This window comes from Salvelinus alpinus, chromosome 10 (assembly GCF_045679555.1).
Source record: "Salvelinus alpinus chromosome 10, SLU_Salpinus.1, whole genome shotgun sequence".
NCBI classification, from domain to species: Eukaryota; Metazoa; Chordata; class Actinopteri; order Salmoniformes; family Salmonidae; genus Salvelinus; species Salvelinus alpinus.
The window spans coordinates 22,379,355-22,402,869 of NC_092095.1; the positions used below are offsets into that span (position 1 = coordinate 22,379,355).

General features: G+C 40.1%; 2 protein-coding genes across 16 annotated transcripts in view; one reads left to right on the forward strand and one right to left on the reverse strand.

Moving 5' to 3' along the window:
- The window catches only part of LOC139531723 (histone-lysine N-methyltransferase 2C-like), a 218,524-nt gene extending 212,398 nt beyond the window's left edge, over positions 1 to 6,126 (forward strand). For 11 of the 13 annotated variants that reach the window (XM_071328436.1, XM_071328441.1, XM_071328439.1 and 8 more), the window contains 6 exons: positions 240 to 382; positions 972 to 1,152; positions 2,415 to 2,531; positions 4,166 to 4,239; positions 4,361 to 4,469; positions 4,657 to 6,126. In XM_071328436.1, coding sequence (XP_071184537.1) covers positions 240 to 382; positions 972 to 1,152; positions 2,415 to 2,531; positions 4,166 to 4,239; positions 4,361 to 4,469; positions 4,657 to 4,749 — 717 coding nt within the window. In that variant the 3' untranslated portion in view covers positions 4,750 to 6,126. The remainder of the gene's footprint in view (positions 1 to 239; positions 383 to 971; positions 1,153 to 2,414; positions 2,532 to 4,165; positions 4,240 to 4,360; positions 4,470 to 4,656) is intronic. The other 2 variants (XM_071328440.1, XM_071328449.1) reach the window with 1 other exon arrangement.
- A 74-nt stretch (positions 6,127 to 6,200) lies between these two features.
- LOC139531725 (polypeptide N-acetylgalactosaminyltransferase 11-like) overlaps positions 6,201 to 23,515 on the reverse strand; it is a 55,482-nt gene continuing 38,167 nt past the window's right edge. For all 3 annotated transcript variants that reach the window (XM_071328450.1, XM_071328451.1, XM_071328453.1), the window contains exons 11-12: positions 11,711 to 11,848; positions 6,201 to 11,357 (exon numbers count right to left, since the gene is read on the reverse strand). In XM_071328450.1, the coding sequence (XP_071184551.1) occupies positions 11,226 to 11,357; positions 11,711 to 11,848 (270 nt within the window). In that variant the 3' untranslated portion in view covers positions 6,201 to 11,225. The remainder of the gene's footprint in view (positions 11,358 to 11,710; positions 11,849 to 23,515) is intronic.

Sequence of the window (23,515 nt, forward strand, 5' to 3'; positions counted from 1 at the left end):
CAGTTGATTATGAAAGCACTTTTTCAATCGAAGGTTAAGTGGTGTAAGACATTTCTTTAAAAAATGACCTGTAGGAAAAATAGTTCAATATATCCACTTACACATCATAATGGAAACCTGAAATGTACTATTGAGTGTTTAAATTAAGTTTAAAACTTTGTCATTATAAACCCTCAAACCACTTAAATGTTACAAAATATATATTTTTCATTGTGTGTGTGCGCGCCTGCATCTCCCAGCTCCCTGGAGTGGAGGCCTGTGAAAGTTACACTTTCCGTTTTGGACGGAACCCTCTGATGGATCTCCCCTTGGCCATCAACCCAACTGGCAGTGCCCGCTCGGAACCCAAGACCTGCACCCATGTCAAGAGGTTGGTGTTAAGGTATTCTGTATGATTTTACCCTTAAGTTCCTGCCACTGTTTTAATCTCTGGAAAACGTTGTCTTTGTTCCATCCACAACAAGGTGTTCTCTCTTCTTCAGTATCCTCTTTATGCATGTTTTTTTTAAAGTCACTTCACAGATTCCTAGTTGTAAGAAACGAGTCATGAGGTTCCTTTGATTTAAATCAATGTAGCAAAAACAACCACTTTCCTCCATCACTCTTTTCTTGTGAAGTCGTCATCCTTCATTGTCACGCCCATTTTCAGTATAAAGCTAGATGTTGGTATCCCTGCTAGGAAGGGTTCTGCTCTTAACCACACAATAGCTGCCTCTCCACCCAATAACTAACTCCTACTTGATTCTCGTTTGGTGAAACTCTTACGGCCTTCCCAGAGGCCCAAATGAAGCCCATTCCTGTACCTTTAAATGGACTGTCTCCATTAACAATGCCAGTTAGGAGTGGGCATAATCTGGGTTCAGGAAGCCCCCATACACAGTCCAACCCTACAAAAGTAGTACTGTAATTCTAACTTCCTGTTGTGGAAATGCTTCAGGGTGTCTCATGTGTTTTGGCTTCTCTTTCTGTAGATCTCACACTTTGTCCAGCACCGGCGGCTCCTCTAAGTCCATGCAGACAGTTGGCAGCGTGGGTGTGGTGGAAGCACCAGAAGAGGTGACCCCCAAGCAGTTTGCATCCATCCCCTTCCAGTACCGACGCATGAAGGCAGAGTGGAAGAGCAATGTGTACCTGGCACGCTCCCGCATTCAGGTGGGCACCTTTGCCACTCTGTGCTAGGGCTACATGCGGTCTCTACACATCATTGATGCAGATTCAATATACTTCTTTAACCTGTTTGGGATAGGGGGCAACATTTTCACTTTTGGATGAATAGCGTGCCCAGAGTGAACTGCCTCCTACTCAGTCCCAGATGCTAATATATGCATATTATTATTAGTATTGGATAGAAAACACTCTGAATGATGTCTGTGAGTATAACAGAACTCATATGGCAGGCGAAAACCTGAGAAAAATCTAACCAGGAAGTGGGAAATCTGAGGTTTGTAGTTTTTCAAAGCTTAGCCTACCGAATACACAGTGTCTATGGGGTCAAGTTGCACTTCCTAAGGCTTCCACTAGATGTCAACCGTCTTTAGAAACTTGTTTCGGGCTTCTGCTATAAAGGAGGGGAGAATGGGAGCTGAATGAGTCATGGGTCTGGCAGAGTGTCTCAGGCTCGTGACGCGCGGTCCCGACAGAGTTAGCTCTCGTTCCAGTGCTTTTCTACAGACAATGGAATTCTCCGGTTGGAACATTATGTTAAAAACATCCTAAAGATTGATTCCATATATCGTTTGACATGTTTCTACGACCTGTAACAGAACTTTGAGTTTTTGTCTGGACGTAGTGCTCGCGCCTCATGAAGATGGGCTGAACACGCTAACAACAAGTGGCTATTTGTACATAAATGATGGACTTTATGGAACAAATCAGTCATTTATTGTCGAACTGGGATTCCTGGGAGTGCATTCTGATGAAGATCATCAAAGGTAAGTGAATATTTATCATGTTATTTCTATGATCTATGATGTGGCTATATGCAAAATCACCGGATGTTTTGGAATCAAAACATTACTGCACGTAACGCATCAATGTAAACTGAGATTTTTGGATATAAATATGCACATTATCGAACAAAACATACATGTATTGTGTAACATGATGTCCTATGAGTATCATCAAAGGTTAGTGATTCATTTTATCTATATTTCTGCTTTTTGTGATGTTGTGCTTTCGCTGTAAAGCCTTTTTAAAATCAGACACAATGGGTAGATTAACAAGATGTTTATCTTTGATTTGCTCTATTGGACTTGTTAATGTGTGAAAGTTTCATATTTAAAAAAAAATATTTTTGAATTTCCTGCGCTGACTTTTCAGCGGAATGTTGTGGAGGGGTTCTGCTAGTGGTTGTTTGCGTTCGTCGAGTTAAGTTGTTTGAGGTGTTGACCCGCACTGTGTCTGTCCTCTGGCAGGGGTTGGGTCTGTACGCCGCCAGGGACATTGAGTCCCACACCATGGTGATTGAGTACATCGGTACCCTCATTCGCAACGAGGTCGCCAACCGGATGGAGAAGATGTATGAATCCCAGGTGAGTTTAGATAGACATTTTTACCACAAGACTAGATACACTACATGTGTAAGGCCATTCTGCTGTGTGCTCGATTGTATATACCTTTAAGCAACGGGTGTGGCTGACATAGCTGAATCCACTCATTTGAAGTGGTGTCTAAATACCTTTGGCCATAGTGCCTCCAGAAAGTATTACCATTACAGCCTGAATTTAAAATAGAATAAAATGTTGATATTTTTGTCACTGGCCTACACACAAACCCCATAATGAAAAGCTGAAATGTTTTGAGTCAGTAAGTTACATGGACTCACTGTGTGCAAGTAGTGTTTAACATGATTTTTGAGTGACTGCCTCATCTCTGTACAGTCGAGCAGTGAATTTCAAACACAGATTCAACCACAAAGACCAGGGAGGTTTTCCAATGCCTCGCAAAGGGCACCTATGGGTAGATAAACAATTATTTACAAAAGCAGACTTTGAATGGTGTATCAATACACCCAGTCACTACAAAGATACAGGTGTCCTTAACTCAGTTGACCCCTCAGGGATTTCACCTTTCACCATGGAGACTTAAAAACAAGAGTTTAAATGGCTGTGATAAGAGAACACTGAGGATGGATCAACAACATTGTAGTTAGTGCATTCAGACCCCTTGACTTTGTTACGTTAGCCTAATTCTAAAATTGATAATAGTTTTTTTCTTCAATCGACACACAATACCCCATAATGACAAAGCAAAAACAAGTTTATTTATTTTTAAAATCACCTTTACTCAGTACTTTGTTGAAGCACCTTTGGCAGTGATTACAGCCTCAAGTCTTAGGTATGACGCTACAAGCCTGGCACACCTTTATTTGGGGAGTATCGCAGATCTTCTCAAGCTCTGTCAGATTGGATGGGGAGCGTCGCTGCACAGCTATTTTCAGGTCTCTCTAGAGATGTTAGATCAGGTTCAATTCCGAGTCCAGGCTCTGGCTGGGTCGGTGTCCTGTTGGAAGGTGAACCTTCGCCCAGTCTGAGGTCCTGAGTGGCCAAACTGAGCAATCGAGGGAGAAGGGCCTTGGTCAGGGAGTTGACCAAGAGCCCGATGGTCACTCTGACAGAGTTTCTCTGTGGAGAAGGGAGAACCTTCCAGAAGGACAGCACTCTACCAATCGGGCCTTTATGGTAGTGACCAGACAGAAGCCTCTCCTCAGTAAAAGGCCCGCATGGAGCTTGTCAAAAGGCACATAATGGATTCAGACCATGAGAAACAAGATTCAACTCTTTAGCCTGAATGCCAAGTGTCATGTCTGGAGGAAACCTGACACCATCCCAGCGAGCATCGGGCTCTTGGTCAACTCCCTGACCAAGGCCCTTCTCCCTCGATTGCTCAGTTTGGCCAGGCGGCCAGCTCTAGGAAGAGTCTTGGTGGTTCCAAACTTCCATGTAAGAATAATGGAGGCCACTGTGTTCATGGTGACCTTCAATGCTGCAGAAATTGTTTCACTGTCATTATGGGGTGTTGTGTAGATGGGTGAGTTCATTTAATCCATTTTGAATTCATGCTGTAACAAGTCGAGGGGGATGAATACTTTCTGAAGGCACTGTATCTACAAGACAAGCATGGCCATTTTGTATCTTACATATTTGATTCTATTGCTGTGCTGCAGAATCGTGGAGTCTACATGTTCCGCCTGGACAGTGAGCATGTTGTCGACGCCACCATAACAGGCGGACCAGCAAGGTAGGAGTTTCTACGTTCTGAATACATAATTTGACCCCCACTTATGTTACATTTCGATGCTGAGGTCAAGCTCGTCATTTCACTACATTTAGAAAAGTTGTTTACCCTTTATCATCCTCAGATATATCAACCACTCCTGTGCCCCCAACTGCATCACTGAGGCCGTGAGCTTGGAGAGAGGTGTTAAGATCGTCATCAGCTCCTGCCGTAATATCCAGAGAGGAGAGGAGGTAAGATATGTACCTTTCATTAGCAATATTACTTTAAATTGGGAGTAGAGACTGGGAATGAATTGCACTGTAGCTACCTCAAACATGAATAACAATGGTCTCGTCATATCAAGCATGCATAGATATCTTTATCAAAGTTTTGCATGTCGATAGAGCTGGATTGAACTGATTTCTCTCTCCCTCTTAGCTGTGTTACGACTACAAATTTGACCTGGAGGACGACCAGCATAAGATCCCTTGCCACTGTGGTGCAGTTAACTGTCGGAAATGGATGAACTAGAACAGAGTTGCGGCAAAAGACGGGCAACGACACTTTAAAATTACACACACGTGCATTCCTTATAGGCTTGTTGGTTGATATGCTATTACTTTTTTTTAAACAATTTAATCGGGGGAAGAGACTGACCGCAGAACTGTTAGAGGAATCAAAAGGCAGAAAGACTATTTTTATTAAGGCAGTGAGCTGAGTCTTTCACTGCAAAAAAGAGTAGAGATGGATTTTTGTTAATATTAAAAAGTGTGAGGGGATTGGGGCTGGGGTAGAATTCCCCAGTTGACCAGGAGAGTTTTGTACTGGCCACCGCCTTACTTAGTTAGAGAGGCAGGTCCTCCGGATGAAGAAATATATACATATATAGTTACAGAAATGTAGACGCCACTGAACAAGGAATGTACAGAGAGGACTTCCTTAGGGACAAAGCTAAGGGATTATTAACTTGCACTAAAAACAAAACATTTGTTAAATACTTGATTCCATGAGTCAGTTTGTTTTTGATTTATGTAAAATAAGAGATTTTTTTCGTATTTATTATCAAATGAAGTTATTTTTTTAAATGAGAAAGAGTCACCGGCAAACTGCAGCCCAGTCTAATCAGAACGTGTTGCTATATACAATGTGTAAATATCTGTAAAAGACGTAAATAATCAGCCAAACGCTACCTTAGCTTCATGGCTGTTTGGATGATTCTTTAGTTTTTTTTCAACAAAAAAAAGTATTTAAGAAGGATATCATTGTGCAAAAGTCCAGAGTATTTTTGTTTTATTTAGAATGTAGTTGCATTGACACGCGCAATCTAAGAATTGCACAGAGCATCAATCAGAGACTGTTACATCCTAACCCTTAGTTAATCAGATTTGAACGTAGAATTAGAGAACTGTGAATTTAGGTTGGAAACCACCCACACCATCGGTTAGCTTCTTTAACTGTATCATACGCACAGTAGTCTGATTTACCTCATGCAGTTAATTAACAGACACATGTTTAAAAAATGTATTTTAGTTGCAGGGGACTCCATTATGCTTTTGACAAAATGTGTTGTTTACATTTCTTTTGAATAAGAAACGTGCTGGCTAGTTGAGAAAAAAAAATTATATGATTTACTTCTTGCCTCAATCACAAAAGTCAATCTGGTACTAGCATTTTTCTGACCAGTTTGAAATGAAGTTCATTTGTGTACATGGCATGTATGTTTTCAAATTGTACATAATTTTCCCTCGTACAATATTCAGACCTCTTAACAGTATGTGTCTTTTCTTTGTCCTGTATAGTAGTATCTAATGTAAGAAGAAAAAAATGGAAGGTTTTTTAAAGTATACAGAGTGTGATGGGTTGTGGAATCAGATCATTTACAAAAAATAAAATATTTTACATCTGAAATTTGCCACTTCTCTACTGTGGGAGGAAATGGACCAAACTTTAATGTCAATCAATTGCAAATTAGACAAGGCATGTTCATACTTCAATTAACATTTATTTGGTTGTCTCATTTGCAAGAGAATTACTCAACTGCACAGCGTACATTTGGATAAGGAAAAAAAATCATAGCTCACTAGAACAGTGCAGGACAGATGGCTAGTATGATCCAAGACTGCTATATACTTTGAGAAATTGAAGACTATCACTGCATTTCCACTTACCCTATTCAACATGATTTCCATAGACTGCACACAATGTTGATCTCTTGGTCAATAAACCTGATGTAGTATAAAGTACAGCTAATGCAGTGTAGCCCAAGGCTCTCCAACCCTAATCTTGCACACCTGATTCTAATAATTAGCTGGTTGTAGAGCGGAATCGGGTTAGTTAAAACTGGGGTTGGTGCAAAAAACCTACAGGATGGTAGCTATCCAGGACCAAGGTTGGAAAGCCCTGGTCTAGCCTATCAACAGTTTCAAAGAAGTTGCCGTGCACAATTCAAGGGTATGACAAATACATAACTTCAAACAAAATTCCAGTGATAAATATTTGTACAATAGAAAATTTCACAAAATTAAATACTGTAATTCAAGTGGAACTGACAGCATTGTAACATGAAATCTGTTCGTATACACCCCCAGGAAGATTTTTTTGTTTTACATTTTCACGTATTCATAGAATGTTTGGGAATGACGTATAGTAAGGCATTTGTGAAAATTCTATAGCAATACAGAGTGGGAAACAGCTGTGCTTTTAGAGAGTTAGACACTAGAGTAAATAAAACCTAATCTGTCTTGTCCAGGACCTGAGTCTCCGCAGACCGGTGCGCCGTAGGCTTATATGCAATTAAGCCGTTTGCCACATGGGCCTGGCATAATTCACTTTGAACTGGACTGTGTTTACAGGCAGTAGTAACAGCGTGACTTTAGAATGCATTTGCCAAACGCCATAAAATACACTTGAATCGATTTCTGCAAATATGTACAGTGCCTTCGGAAAGTATTCAGACCCCTTGACTTTTTACACCTTGTTACGTTACAGCCTTATTCTAAAATTTATCACATTTACATAAGTATTCAGACCCTTTACTTTGTTAAAGCAGCAATTACAGCTGAGTCTTCTTGGGTATGACGCTACAAGCTTGGCATGCCTGCATTTGTGGAGTTTCTCCCAATCCTCTCAGAACAGCTATTTAAGTCTCTCCAGAGATGTTTGTTTGGGTTCAAGGCTTTGAGACTTGTCCCGAAGCCACTCCTGCGTTGTCTTGTCTGTGTGCTTAGGGTCGTTGTCCTGTTGGAAGGTGAACCTTCACCCCAGTCTGAGGTCCTGAGTGCTCTGGAGCAGGTTTTCATTAAGGATCTTGCTTAACTTTGCTCCGTTCATCTTTGCCTCGATCCTGACTAGTCTCCCAGTCCCTTCTGCTGAAAAACATCCCCACAGCATGATGCTGCCAGGTTTCCTCCAGATGTGACGCTTGGCATTCAGGCCAAAGAGTTCAAACGTGGTTTCATCAGACCAGAGAATCTTGTTTCTCATGGTCTGAGATTCTTTAGGTGCCTTTTGGCAAACTCCAAGCGGGCTGAGGAGTGGCTTCCGTCTGGTCACTACCATAAAGGCCTGATTAGTAGAGTGCTGCAGAGATGGTTGTCCTCCTGGAAGGTTCTCCCAGCTCCACAGAGTGACCATCGGGTTCTTGGTCACCTCCCTTGCTTGTCCTATGTTGCTCTGCGTGTGCTCACTGCTCATCGATTGTCTGTATTGTAATTGTTTTAATAACCTGCCCAGGGACTGCGGTTGAAAATTAGCCGGCTGGCTAAAACCGGCACTTTTACTGAAACGTTGATTAATGTGCAATGTCTCTATAAAAATGTAACTTAAACCAAGGCAAGAGAATTGGCCGCCCGCCCGTTTGGCCAGGCGGCCAGCTCTAGGAAGAGTCTTGGTGGTTTCAAACTTGTTCCATTTAAGAATAATGGAGGCCACTGTGTTCTTGGGGTCCTTCAATGCTGCAGACATTTTTGGGTACCCTTCCCCAGATCTGTGCCTTGACACAATCCTGTCTTGGAGCTCTACGTACAATTCCTTCGACCTCATGGCTTGGTTTTTATTCCGACATGCACGGTCATCTGTGGGACTTTATATAGACAGGTGTGTGCCTTTCCAAATCATGTCCAATCAATTTAATTGCTCAATTTCGAGTCTCATAGCGAAGGGTCTGAATACTTTTGCAAAAATGTCAACTCGTTTTCGCTTTGTCGTTATGGGGTAGGTTGTGTAGATTGCTGAGGATTAGATTAAGGCTGTAATGTAACAGAATGTGGAAGAAGTCAAGGTGTCTGAATACTTTCCGACAGCACTAAAATACCACGGGAGTCCTCTTACATTTGGGAACTTCACGGTCCTATTGATCAAACAATAATGAAAAGGTAGGTTCTCTCTCACTCAGTTATGCACATCAACAAGGGGTGTGTTTGTAAATTCACTCGAGTGCGATCTGGGTGTTTTGGGCACTCCGGCCGAGGAGTAGGGTTGATCCGAGGCTTCTGACCTCACAACGGCACCCAAGCTAACTGGCTAAAGTTGGCTAACTTGCTACTTCCAGACACCACTCTGACCATTTACTCACCCTAGCAGAGCTGGTTATGCTGTTTATGTTATCTAAAGTGTTGCTGACTTCTTTTTTTTTTTTTTACTGACTGCTCGTTCATAAATTCCTCAGTTATTCTGCGCTATGGCACACTCAGACAAGAGTGCTCTGAAATTGGAGTAAATAGCCAGAGTGAGTTTACGAACACAAGAGATATGCTAACTGGAGCCGTTCAAGCTCAGCCTAGCTAACTCGCAAAGCGATTCACATTTCATGCTTGCTTACCAAATGACACCTGCATCCCTAGCCACAAAAAAACGATGCGGGGGGAAAAGTCACAAAAAATTCTAGCCCAATGACCACTCAAAACCCTCCCAAAAGGCCTGAAGAGTAGCAAATAAAAAAAATTCAGCAAGAGAGGAGTTGCCATATCTATACAATAAAACATTTCCCCATATTGTTATTGAGCCAATTAAGGAATATCATAATGACGTTAGAACAAAATTTGAATGTGGCAAGAGAAAAGAACTCGCCAGAATTGATTAATGGATGTCGATTTAACTCGTTTGACAGCTGGGATTAAGCAATAACGCACAAGGGGGTTTGGTATATGGCCACGGGCTGTTCTTATGCAACGCAGAGCCGTTAGCCGCTATATAACCACCAATGTTTTGTCTTACCCGTGGTATATGGTCTGATATACCACGGCTTTCAGGGCTCAAACCAGGTTTCTAATTGTAATTATAAACTGGGTGGTTTGAGCCCTGAATTCTGATTGGCTGAAAGCCATGGTATATCAGACTGAATACCACGGGTATGAAATAACATTTATTTTTACTGTTCTAATTACGTTGGTAACCAGTTTATAATAGCAATAAGGCTCCTCTGGAGTTTGTGATATATGGCCAATATACCACGGCTGTGTCCAAGCACTCCAACAGAAGCAAATGTATAATTCTCTACATTTAGCTTGTCAGTTTCATTGAGAACTTTCCCCCGTAAAAAGAACCACGTGAGGGCGTTCCATAACTTCCATTTCAAATTTCCACCCGGACAGCCCGAGACCCAAGAACTGAGCATGCATAAAGCACTTCACTTGATACCGTTGTCTTTAAGCAGTCAACATTGGAATGCAGTTTAAACCACCTCGGAGCGAATATATGTAGTGCGCCCAGTCTTTTTCCAGTGCTTTGTGTGCATTATTTCTTGATTTGCATCAGTTCTAGCGCATTAATGTTTATGGAAAAAGGTGTTTCCATAGCCTACCTACAACTGGTAAAAAGTTGCCACAACGAGTGCACATGCTGCTCGCTCTCCTCTTGCTCACGTGACTCAGCCAATAACTCTAGTGCTCTCAACACACACACTCCTCTGGTCCTCCCTACCACTCACTCAGCAACAGCCTGCCTCACTGCCTGACTGTCAGCAGCAGGTCTCAGGAAAAAATATTTTTTAAGAGAAAAGCCATGGCAGCTGCAGTGCAACTTAGCCCAAAAACCCACAACAAATACATTTTCACCCACAACATTGTTTTCAAAGTGGCGGTAAAACTGCAAACATGGCAACAATGGGTCACTCACCCACTCCTCCAATGGCATGACATCTTCCCAATGTTAGGCTCCGTGTTTTTAGCTTGCTAAATAAATAGATACTCTAGCCTATTAGCCACGTTATGACTGACTTCTGATCATTGCTAGTTTGATTGTATTGACATTCCCAGCCTTAGTTATTTTTGTCCAAAATATTTAGTCATTGAAACTAAAACAGTGCATCCTGATTGGGTGGATGCAGCAAACTATAGTGTAGCAGGCCAGCTGTGATTTGCAATATTTCTGGTATTGGTGAATTATATTGAACTGCATCCAGCTATTCTGCCAACAATGGCTTACTGTACGTCATGGAATTTTCAGTCATAAACCTTTATGAAGTTGTCTGTTTCATATCTGAAAAGTAGTTAAAACGCTGCCAATTCCACTTTAATAACAGATTGTAATAAGTACAGAATAAAATTACTCTAAAACCAGGGTCCTAATACTGGTAGTCCAAAGTTCTTAGTTAACACCTTTTTGGGACTTACACAATATTAATTGTCTAATGCAAGACTGCTGTGCAAATCGGATAAAATTCATTTAAACATGATTGTACTTTTTTTTTTTTTTTTTTTTTAAATCACTTGCATGACACATTCTAACACGTATGACAAGGAATTGTTCTCAGGGGGGAAAATGGAGTACTAATTTCCAAGAGGGGAAGTCATACAAATGCGGTTGAGACTACAGTGTACTCACTCTGTGCACTTCAGGGAGGCTGGAACCAGTTCTGAAGACAAACAGCATTCATTCTCCAAGAACACAGTCCGTATAATTAGTTCCATCCCCCTTTCCTTGTCACAGCAGCAGCGTGCAGTATTCCCCCCTCCATCCAGAGGGGGGCAGTCAATGTCTGGAACGTTACTAGTCGCGGCGTATCAACATCAGCCCTCCAACTGCCACTGCTGGGACTGAGAGCCATCACAGATCGCCATGGCAACGTATCCCTTGGGGCTGATTGTGTCGACCACGGCCAGGCATTGGCCCACTGAGACTTGATATAGCCGGTTGCTCTTCTGGAGATGGTTGGAGAAAGAAGGGGCCATGTGTTACATAGAGAATGGAGGGAGAGCCATTGGAGACTTTATATAAGCATTTTCTACTGATTCCAACACAGCATTACTGTACCTAATAAAAAGGTTAGCCCAGAGCCAACTGGTGGTGGTCGATTAGAAGTTGCCCTTCTTGCCATCATCATGATGCCCCGTGGTACCAGCCAGTATAAAAACCACAGTAATACTGTAGTATTAGTACTGGTCTGGTGGTGGTAGCAGTCATTACTATAGTCTTATCTGTCTATACAGATATGGGGACAATTTGATTCAGCAACAGTGTGGTTGAGTGAGGGCAGGGGGTCTAGTTAACTCACCCCCAGGGTCCACTGCTGGGAGCCTCCTGAGCCGTGACACTTCATGAGACGGGGCGGGTCAGACGAGCGGATTTCGGACATGTCCAGACACAGCAGGCCAGTCAGGATCAACTCGTGCTCCTCATCATAGGCCCACTCCTAAGGGAGGGAGGGGCAGAAAAAGTGGGTGAGTGAGAAAGAAAGGCCGATGGATTATATAGTGTACAGTTAAAATTCTATACTGTACAGCGCCTAAAAAAAAGTATTCACCCGCATTTTGTTGCATTACAGCACAAATTTAGATTGTGTAGGCCAGTGACACACACAAAATCCCATGTCAAAGTGGAATTATATTTTTCTAAATGTTAACCAAAACTATTCAACCCCTTTGTTATGGCAAGCCTAAAAAGGTTCAGGCGTAAACATTTGATTAACAAGTTGCATGGACTCACTGTGTGCAATAATAGTGTTGAGTATCATTTCTTAATGACTACCTCATTTCTGTACCCCACCCATACAATTATCTGTAAGGTCCCTGTGAATTTCAAACACAGATTCAACCACAAAGACCAGGGAGGTTTTCCAATGCCTCGCAAAGAAGGGCGCCTATACAAAAAATAAATAATCTACTCCATATTTTCAAGCATAGGCAAAACCTGGTTCAGTCTGCTTTCCACCAGACACTGGGAGATTAATTCACCTTTCACAGCAGAACAATAACCTTAAAAACAAGGCCAAATCTACAGTTGAAGTCAGCAGTTTACATACACTTAGGTTGGAGTCATTAAAAGTCATTTTTCAACCACTCCACAAATTTCTTGTTAACAAACTATAGTTTTGGCAAGTCGGTTAGGACATTACTTTGTGCATGACAAGTAATTTTTCCAACAATTGTTGACTGTACCTTTAAACAGCTTGTAAAATTCCAGAAAATGATGTCATGGCTTTAGAAGCTTCTGATAGGCTAATTGACATCATTTGAGTCAATTGGAGGTGTACCTGTGGATGTTTTTCAAGGCCTTCCTTCAAACTCAGTGCCATTTGCTTGACATCATGGAAAAATCAAAAGAAATCAGCCAAGACCTCAGAAAGAAAATGGTAGACCTCCACGGGTCTGGTTCATCCTTGGGAGCAATTGCCAAACACCTGAAGGTACCACGTTCATCTATACAAACAAAAGTACAAAGTATAACACCATGGGACCACACAGCCGTCATACCGCTCAGGAAGGAGACGCGTTCTGTCTCCTAGAGATGAACGTACTTTGGTGCGAAAAGTGCAAATCAATCCCAGAACAACAGCAAAGGACCTTGTGAAGATGCTGGAGGAAACAGATACAAAAGCATCTATATCCACACTAAAACGAGTCCTATATCAACATAACCTGAAAGGCCGCTCAGCAAGGAAGGCGGCACTGCTCCAAAACCGCCATAAAAAGCCAGACTATGGTTTGCAACTGCACATGGGGACAAAGATTGTACTTTTTGGAGAAATGTGATGAAACAAAAATAGAACTGTTTGGCTATAATGACCACCGTTATGTTTGGAGAAAAAAGGGGGAGGCTTGCAAGCTGAAGAACACCATCCCAGCTGTGAAGCACGGGTTGGCAGCATCATATTGTGGGGGTGCTTTGCTGCAGGAGGGACTGGTGCACTTCACAAAATAGATGGCATCATGAGAAAGAAAATTGTGGATATATTGAAGCAACATCTCAAGACATCAGTCAGGAAGTTAAAGCTTGGTCGCAAATGGGTCTTCCAAACGGACAATGACCCCAAGCATACTTCCAAAGTTGTGGCAAAATGGCTTAAGGACAACAAAGTCAAGGTATTGGAGTGGCCATCACAAAGCCCGGACCTCAATCCTGAAGAAAATGTGTGGGCAGTACTGAAAAAGTGTGTGCGAGCAAGGAGGCCTACAAACATGACGCAGTTACACCAGCTCTGTTAGGGGGAATGGGCCAAAAATCACCCAACTTATTGTGGAAGGCTACCCGAAAGGTTTGACCCAAGTTAAACAATTTAAAGGCAATGTTACCAAATACTAATTGAGTGAATGTAAACTTCTGACCCACTGGGAATGTGATGAAATAAATAAATCATTCTCTACTATTATTCTGACATTTCACATTCTTAAAATGAAGTGTTGATCCTAACTGACCTAAGACAGGGAATTTTCACTAGGATTTCAATGTCAGGAATTGTGAAAAACTGAGTTTAAATGTATTTGGCGTATGTAAACTTCCGACTACCAAAAAGAGCTGTTCCTGAATTACAGTTTTGACTGATCTGTATGAAAATCTATGGAAAAACCTGCAAATGGCAGTCTAGCAATGATCAACTTGACAGAGCTTGAAGAATTTAAAATAGAGAATGTGCAAATATTGTACAATCCAGGTTTACCCAGATAGACTCCGCTGTTATCGCTGCCAAGTGCTTCTACATAAACTCAGCAAAAAAAGAAATCTCACTGTCAGCTGTTTATTTTCAGCAAACTTAACATGTGTAAATATTTGTATGAACATAATTCAACAACTGAGACAAACTGAACAAGTTCCACAGACAAGTGACTAACAGAAATGGAATAATGTGTCCCTGAACAAAGGGGGGGGGGGGGTCAAAAGTAACAGTCAGTATCTGTTGTGGCCACCAGTTGCATTAAGTACTGCATCTCCTCATCATGGACTGCACCAGATTTGTCAGTTCTTGCTGTGAGATGTTACCCCACTCTTCCACCAAGGCACCTGCAAGTTCCCTGACATTTCTGGGGGGAATGGCCCTAGCCCTCACCCTCCGATCCAACAGGTCCCAGACGTGCTCAATGGGATTGAGCTCTGAGCTCTTCGCTGGCCATGGCAGAACACTGACATTCCTGTCTTGCAGGAAATCACGCACAGAACGAGCAGTATGGCTGGTGGCATTGTCATGCTGGAGAGGTACTAAATGAGGGAGGATGATGTCTTCCCTGTAACGCACAACGTTGAGATTGCCTGCAATGACAACAAGCTCAGTCCGATGATGCTATGACGGACCCTCCACCTCCAAGTCAATCCCACTCCAGAGTACAGGCCTCAGTGTAACGCTCATTCCTTTGACGATAAACGCGAATCCGACAATCACCCCTGGTGAGACAAAACCGCGACTCGTCCGTGAAGAGTACTTTTTGCCAGTCCTGTCTGGTCCAGCGACGATGGGTTTGTGCCCATAGGCGACATTGTTGCCGGTGATGTCTGGTGAGGACCTGCCTTACAACAGGCCTACAAGCCCTCAGTCCAGCCTCTCTCAGCCTATTGCGGACAGTCTGAGCACTGATGGAGGGATTGTGCATTCCTGGTGTAACTCGGGCAGTTGTTGTTGCCATTCTGTACCTGTCCCGCAGGTGTGATGTTCGGGTGTACCGATCCTGTGCAGGTGTTTTTTTTTCTTTTACATTTTTATTTATTTATTACAAAAAACACAAGGGGTAACATTAAAGTATTAGAATATGAAGGACAAACAATACAGCATCAAGACACTATCAAACATGCATCAGTCTTTCCGCAACAGAGCCATCCTTATGTGTGAGAGTGCATGATAGTGATATAAAATATGTCAGTTTCCTTTTCCATGATCACAACCTTGTGAAACCCGAACCCTCCAAGATCCCCCCCACAGTTCATCAATAGCTGTCCCTCAACCATTCAAGACCCCTTCCACAGCCCCCCCCCCGAAGAAAAAAATGAAAAACTAAAATTAATTCCATTCCCCATCCCCAAGAACCCCCCAATGCACCAACAACCAAGAGAATGAACTAAAGAGAAAAAAGGAAAAGACAGAAGAAAAATGCAAACAATGCAAAATCATAATAAAAAATAACAAAAAAACAAAAGGACATCAAGGACAGCTGAAATCATAACAGCAATGCCTACTTTATATGTTAGTGTGCATGTCTGGCACTATTACATGAATGTGTGTGTTCTTATATGTGTTTATTTGAATGAGAGGGTGTGTATATGCATGTGTACAAACACCTGCACGGCATCGGCATTAGTTGTAAAAACACTGCCACTTAGTGTCATTCAAATGTACTTTTTTCCCCTTTATCTTTTGACCATCCTCTCTCTCACACAGCAACTCCACTCCCACTTGTCTCCAATTCCACATACCGCCCATCCCATCTATCTCTGCTGGCCACCCACTTCGTGATTCTACGCAACACATATCTTTCAACTATGCTATGATGTTTAACATACAATTTCAATCTGTCTAATCGAATAGAATCTACAGATTAAGTGTTTTAGATAAATACTTTTACTAAGTATATTAGTAATTGACTGACCCGGTCTCTCCAAATCTCCTAACAGTACTATTTCTAGGGTCAATTTTAGATCAATGCTATGCATTTTCAGCTATTCCTGAACCTGTGACCAGAAACAGGCTACCTGAGGGCAATACCAAAATAAAATGGTCTATTGATTCTGTATCCTCACAACAAAATCTGCAGAGCTTAGATGATTGTATGCCACAAGAATTCTATATAATAATTTTAGCTGAAAAGCACGAAGTCTTCAATCTTGCGTTGTTTTATATATCAACTCATACACCCTGTACCATGGAATCGGTACATCAAAAATCTCTTCCCAACTATTTTGCAATCTGTATGGCACAGTTGTCAACATCCTGGTCCTCAAATGAAACTGGTATACTTTCCTATTTATGCTATTTTTATTCCTCCGCCAGTTTTGATCCTTTATATTGGGCTGACAGACCAGTTCCCTACCTCCTCCCGCTGCCACCCGCCTCCTCCATTTTTGGGGCAATGTTGTAATCAATTGGTTGTACTCTTGGATTGAGCAGACCTTCCCGTACAATTCTGATAACTCCATGACTCTACCATTACAATTTACAATACCATTTAAGAACAAAATACCCTTTTCAAACATCTTTCCCATAAATACAGGTATTTTATCAACCAGCACATTTGAGTTCAGCCATAATATTTGTTCTCTTTTCAGGGTGATGAAATTGAAATTGTAGCCAGCTCTGCAATGCTTGTTTGAAAAAAGTATGATTTTCAATTAATCGAAAATGAGACATGGCAATCTGCACAAAGGCAATTTTTAAACAATGGATGCGCTTTTCTTATTAATCTACTTGAGAACCATTTAGGTTTCAAATAAAACTTTTGAATGAGTGAAGCTTTTAGAAAGAGGTTTAGTGCTTTTATATTTAATCATCTCAACCCACCCAATTCATATTCATTATATAGATAGGCTCGTTTTATTTTGTCTGGTTTAGCGTCCCAGATAAAGCAAAATATTTTTTGCTCATATGATTTGAAAAACGAATCATCAGGAGTAGGCAGTGCCATAAGTAAGTGAGTAAACCGAGATATGACTAAGGAGTTAACTTCTTGTCAATAGGGGGGCGCTGTTTTCACTTTGGAAAAAATCGTGCCCAAATTAAACGGCATCGTACTCTGTTCTAGATCATACAATATGCATATTATTATTACTATTGGATAGAAAACACTCTGAAGTTTCTAAAACTGTTTGAATTATATCTGTGAGTAAAACAGAACTCATTTGGCAGCAAACTTCCATACAGGAAGTGAAAAATCTGAAAACGAGGCTCTGTTTCAGGGCCTGCCTATTCAACTGGCTTTTATTTATCGATATGTATGCACTTCATACGCCTTCCACTAGATGTCAACAGGCAGTGGAAGGTTGAATGGGGTGTCTAGCTTGATCTGAGGCCGAATAAGAGCTTTTGGAGTGACAGGTCAGCCATTTTGTCAGTTTTCCACTGCGCGCGAAGGAGCTCCACATTGTCTTCTGAAAAGCGTTCGGTATACACGGCGAATATCTCCGGCTCTGATTTTATTTGATACATATGAGAAAAACATCATAAAGTAGGATTTTTCAACCGAGTTTGATCAGTTTATTCAACGTTTATTGGGACTTTTGGAATGTTCCGTTCTTTGCGCCAAGAGAAGATGGGCATGTTCGCGCCACATGGCTAGCCAAGGTTGCTAATTCGACAGAAGAAATAGACATTCTAAAACCAAACAACGATTTATTCTGGACCAAGGACTCCTTGCACAACATTCTGATGGAAGCTCAGCAAAAGTAAGACACAATTTATGATGTTATTTCGTATTTCTGTGGAATATGTAGAATCCAACAGGGTCGGAGAATATGTGAGCGCTGTCTCACAATAATGCATTTTGTATGTTGTAGTAAAGTTATTTTTTAAAATCTAACACACACTGGTTCTTAATGCAACCACTATCTTTCATTTGCTGTACAACATGTATTTTTTAGTAAAGTTTATGATGAGTTCTTTGATTAGATTAGGTGATTGTCCAAAATATCTCCGGAGATTTTGGTGAATTGTTGCTACATATTCACAATGTATAACCACGATTTGCAGCTCTAAATATGCACATTTTCGAACAAAACATAAATGTATTGTATAACATGATGTTATAAGACTGTCATCTGATGAAGTTGTCCAAAGGTTAGTGATTCATTTTATCTATATTGCTGTTTTTGTGAAATCTATGCTGGCGGTGGATAAATAGCTTTGTGTGTTTGGCTATTGTGATGAGCTAATATAATTCTATATTGTTTTTTCGCTGTAAAACACTTAAAGAAATCGGAAATATTGGCTGGATTCACAAGATGTTAATCTTTCATTTGCTGTACACCATGTATTTTCATAAATGTTTTATGATGAGTATTTATGTATTTCACGTTGCTCTCTGTAATTATTCTGGCTGCTTTGGTGCTATTTGTGATGGTGGCTACAATGTAAAACCAGGATTTGTAGCTATAAATATGCACATTTTCGAACAAAACATAAATGTATTGTATAACATGATGTTAAGACTGTCATCTGATGAAGTTGTTCAAGGTTAGTGATGAATTTTATCTCTATTTGTGGGTTTTGTGAAGGCTACCTATGCGGTGGAAACATGGTGAAAATATGCCGTTGTGTGTTTGGCTATTGTGGTTAGCTAATATAAATACATAGTGTTTTCGCTGTAAAACATTTAAAAAATGGGAAATGATGGCTGGATTCACAAGATGTTTATCTTTCATTTACTGTATTGGACTTGTGATTTCATGAAATTATATTATATGATATCCCTGTCCCGTTAGGCTAGTCAGCTTTTTTGATGAGGATGCTGACGGATCCGGGATGAGTATGAAGTAAAGGTTAATCAGGGCAATTGTTCCATAAATAGACAGGTATTTAACTCTCCTTGGTTGCAGGATCTTGTCTATTTTTATAAGTTTTCTATTGAAATTCATTGTGGAGAGCTTATTTATATATTTTATGATATGAATACCGAGTATGTCTACTTCACCATCAGCCCATTTTATAGGTAAGCTGCAAGGTAATGTAAAAGTTTTTTATTTTTTACTACTTATGGCTGCAATCCAGTCACCGGGATGATATGATAACAGCTAGTGAAAGTGCAGGGCGCCAAATTCAAAAAACAGAAATCTCATAATTAAAATTCCTCAAACATTCATGTGTTTTATATCATTTTAAAGGTAATCTTGTTGTTAATCCCACCATAGTGTCCGATTTCAAATAGGCTTTTCAGCGAAAGCACTACAAACGATTATGTTAGGTCACCACAAAACCACAATAAGCACAGCCATTTTTCCAGCGAAAGATAGCTTTCACAAAAACCAGAAATAGAGAAAATTAATCACTAACCTTTGATTATCTTCATCAGATGACACTCATAGGACTTCATGTTACACAATACATGCATGTTTTGTTTGATAAAGTTCAAAAAATATCTGAGTTTACATTGGCGCGTCACATTCACTAGTTTCAAGTGATTTTGCATAGCCACATCGTTTCAACAGAAATACTCATCATAAATGTAGATGATAATACAAGTTATACACATGGAATTATAGACATACCTCTCCTTAATGCAACCGCTGTGTCAGATTTTTTTTTTCAATTACGGAAAAATAAACCATGCAATAATCTGAGACGGAGCTCAGAACAATAGCCAAATTAGCCGCCATGTTGGACTCAACAGAAACCAGAAAATACATGATAAATGTTTCCTTACCTTTGATGAACTTCATCAGAATGCAGTCCTAGGAATCCCAGGTCCACAATAAATGCTTGATTTGTTCGATTATGTCCAATTAGCTACTTTCGAATAGTTTACCAAACTCCCTAATCAAAGTCTCAAAGCGCGTCCACTATAACGTGACGAAATGTCCAAAAGTTCCGTTACAGTCAGTAGAAACATGTCAAACGATGTACTGAATCAATCTTTAGAATGTTGTTAACATACATCTTGAATAACGTTCCAACCGGAGAATTACATCGACTTCAATTGACCGATGGAACGGAGCTCACTCTCACGTGAACGCGCCAGTTCAATGCGTGGGCACCTCATGGAAGTGATTACTCATTCCTGTCTCCTTCGGCCCCCCTTCACATTAGAGTCATCAGACTAAGTTCTATTGACATCTAGTGGAAGCCATAGGAAGTGAAAACCCATCCTTATCTCTCTGTATTTTCAATGAGAGCTGGTTGAAAATCTGGCACCCCCAGAAAATATCCAAACAGGAAGTGGAACTTCTCAGGTTTTTGCCTGCCATATGAGTTATGTTATACTCACAGACATAATTCAAACAGTTATAGAAACTTCCGGGTGTTTTCTATCTATAATATAATATGCATATATTAGCAACTATGACATAGGAGCAGGCCGTTTACTCTGTGCACCTTTCATCCAAGCTACTCAATACTGCCCCTTCAGCCATAAGTTTTTTAAGGATCCAATATGTAATATTGTACACTTATCATAATTAGGTTTTAGTCCATAGAGTACAGAAAAGTTATCTAGATCTTTAATGAGACATTGCAATGATCTAGCTTGTGGACTTAACATAAAACTTGAGTCATCGGCATAGATGGACGCCTTGGATTTCTAAATCCTCTAATGTTGTTATTGGATCTGATTTGAATAGCTAGCATTTCGATGGCCATACCGAATAGATATGGTGACAGCGGACACCCTTTTTTAACTCCTCTTGACAATTCAAAACTCTCTGTAGAGAGTAGCCGTTATTTACTACTTTACACCTGGGGTCGCTATACATTATTTTTACCCATATTGAAAAAATCCAGGCATTTATAAATAAAATCCTGTATTACTTGATCAAATGCCTTTTCAAAATCCGCTATAAATACCATTCCTGGCTTCTTATATGTTTCATGATGTTCTATTATTTCTAGTAGTTGTTGTATATTATCTCCAATGTATCGTCCATGTAAAAAACCTGTCTGATCAGGATGAACAATACCTGGTAAAACCCCTTTTAATTAGTGCTATGCATTTTGCATCACAACATTGAATTGTAAGGGGCCTCCAGTTTTTTAGATTGTCAGGTACATATAAAGATCCGGTCTGACTTCCATTTCTATAGGAGTAGTTATAACAATCTAACAATGGAGCTTTTAGTAGATCAAAAAAATACTAGCCCTGGGGTTTTTCCAGACTGAAAGGATTTAATAGCCTCAAAGTTCTTCCTCTAAATTTGGCCTTCACACTGATCTTTCTGTACATTTGTTCATTTTCTATTATTTGGAAAGAATTCCTTACCGTAATCTTCATTCAGTGGGAGAGGATAAGAGATCTGCCTAAAATAATTAGCTTCCTCTTTTAAAATATCATTCGGAGAATCATAGATGACTCAGTCTTCAGTAACGAGTTTCTGCAAATTCTTTTTGTTAGCATTCCTGTATTGGAGATTCGGGAAGAATTTTGTGCATTTTTCTCCATATTCCATCCAGTTTGCTTTATTTTTGTAATAGATTATATTAGTGCTTTATTTTTGTAATAGATTAAATTAGATCTTTCTTGAATAAGTTCCAAGTTCTTTTTGTTTTTCCTCTAACTTATTTTGTATCTCTGTAGTATCGTTTTTATTGCTATCTACCTGTACTATTAGTTCATGGATTTCCTTTGTTACTTTATCCAGATACTGCTTTTTTATTATTGATGAATATTGAATTGAATGAACCCTGAAGGTACATTTAAAGGTATCCCAAACAATAAGGGGATTTGCTGAACCTATATTATACTGGAAAAATTCAGTTAAGTTATTTTGTCTTAGTTAAAAATAAGTTGTCCTCCAGTAAACTTCGATTCAATTTCCAATATCTCCGTCCACGTGGAAAATCTAGAAGTTATGTGAATGCCAATTAGATGATGATCCGATCGCATTCTGTCTCCTATTAAAACTTTTTTAACCTTTGATGCAAGAGAGAAAGAGACAAGAAAGTAGTCAAGACGACTAGCTTGATTAAGTCTCCATGTCGGGGTTTGTTTCATGTTTCTACTGGCTGTTACGGAGCTTTTTGACATTGTCTGCTTTTAGTGAACGCACTTCGTGACTTTGGATTTGTTTACCAAACACGCTAACAAAAATAGCTATTTGGACATAAATGATGGACATTACCGAACAAAACAAACATTTCTTGTGGAAGTGGGAGTCCTGGGAGTGCATTCCGACGAAGATCAGCGAAGATTTATAATGCTATTTATGATTTTTGTTGACTCCACAATTTGGCGGGTAACTGTATTCTTCCTTTTGTGGCTGAACGCTCTTTTCAGACGATTGAATATTGTGCTTTTGCCGTAAAGCTTTTTTTGAAATCTGTCACAGCGGTTGCATTAAGGACGAAATGATCTTTAATTCTATGTAAAACATGTATCTTTCATCAAAGTTTATGATGAGCATTTCTGTTATTTGATGTGGCTCTCTGCAATTTCTCCGGATATTTTGGAGGCATTTCTGAACATGGCGCCAATGTAAACTGAGGTTTTTGGATATAAATATGAACTTTATCGAACAAAACATATATGTATTGTGTAACATGAAGTCCTATGAGTGTCATCTGATGAAGATCATCAAAGGTTAGTGATTCATTTTCTCTATTTCTGCTTTTTGTGACTCCTGTCTTTGGCTGGAAAAATGGCTGTGATTTTGCGGTGACCTAACAATCGTTTGTGATGCTTTCGCTGTAAAGCCTTTTTGAAAGTCGGACACTGTGGTGGGATTAACAAGAAGTGTATCTTTAAAATGGTGTGAAATACTTGTATGCTTGAGGAATTTTAATTATGAGATTTCTGTTTGAATTTGGCGCCCTGCACTTTCACTGGCTGTTGTCATATCGATCCCGTTAACGGGATTGCAGCCCTAAGAAGTTTTAAGGGCACGTGATGATAGTTTGTATAGTCATTACCTTTACGGTCCATTGAGGTACTTAAAACTGTGTTATAGTCTCCTACCATAATGATTAGATCATTTGTTGCCTGTATGTTCAATAAATTGGTAAATGTTTTCGAAGAAGTGTGGATCATCCTGATTTGGACCATATAGATGAATGAGCCAAATTTCTTTTTCGTCCACTGTCATATTCAAAAGAATCCACATTCCTTGCGAATCATTCCTGATTATTTGCACATTCAGATTGACATTTTTGTTTATTAAATATCATCACACCCTTTGAGTTCCTTTGTCCATGACAGAAAATTATTTCACCACCCCATTCCTTTTTCCATGCAACTTCATCTAAGGATGTAGAGTGAGTTTCCTGTAAACAGTATATGTTATATTCCTTTTCTTTTTGCCATGTAAAGACTGATCTTTTTTATAATCTAGATACTAGATACTATTCTCAGGCTAAATTGACCATAATTAGTGCTTGTAAAGTTACTGCCATCAGAGGTATTATAAAGGTCAAAACTAGAGCTTTCAAATGTCTGATATTTAGAATTCAAGAAATAGGTTCTAG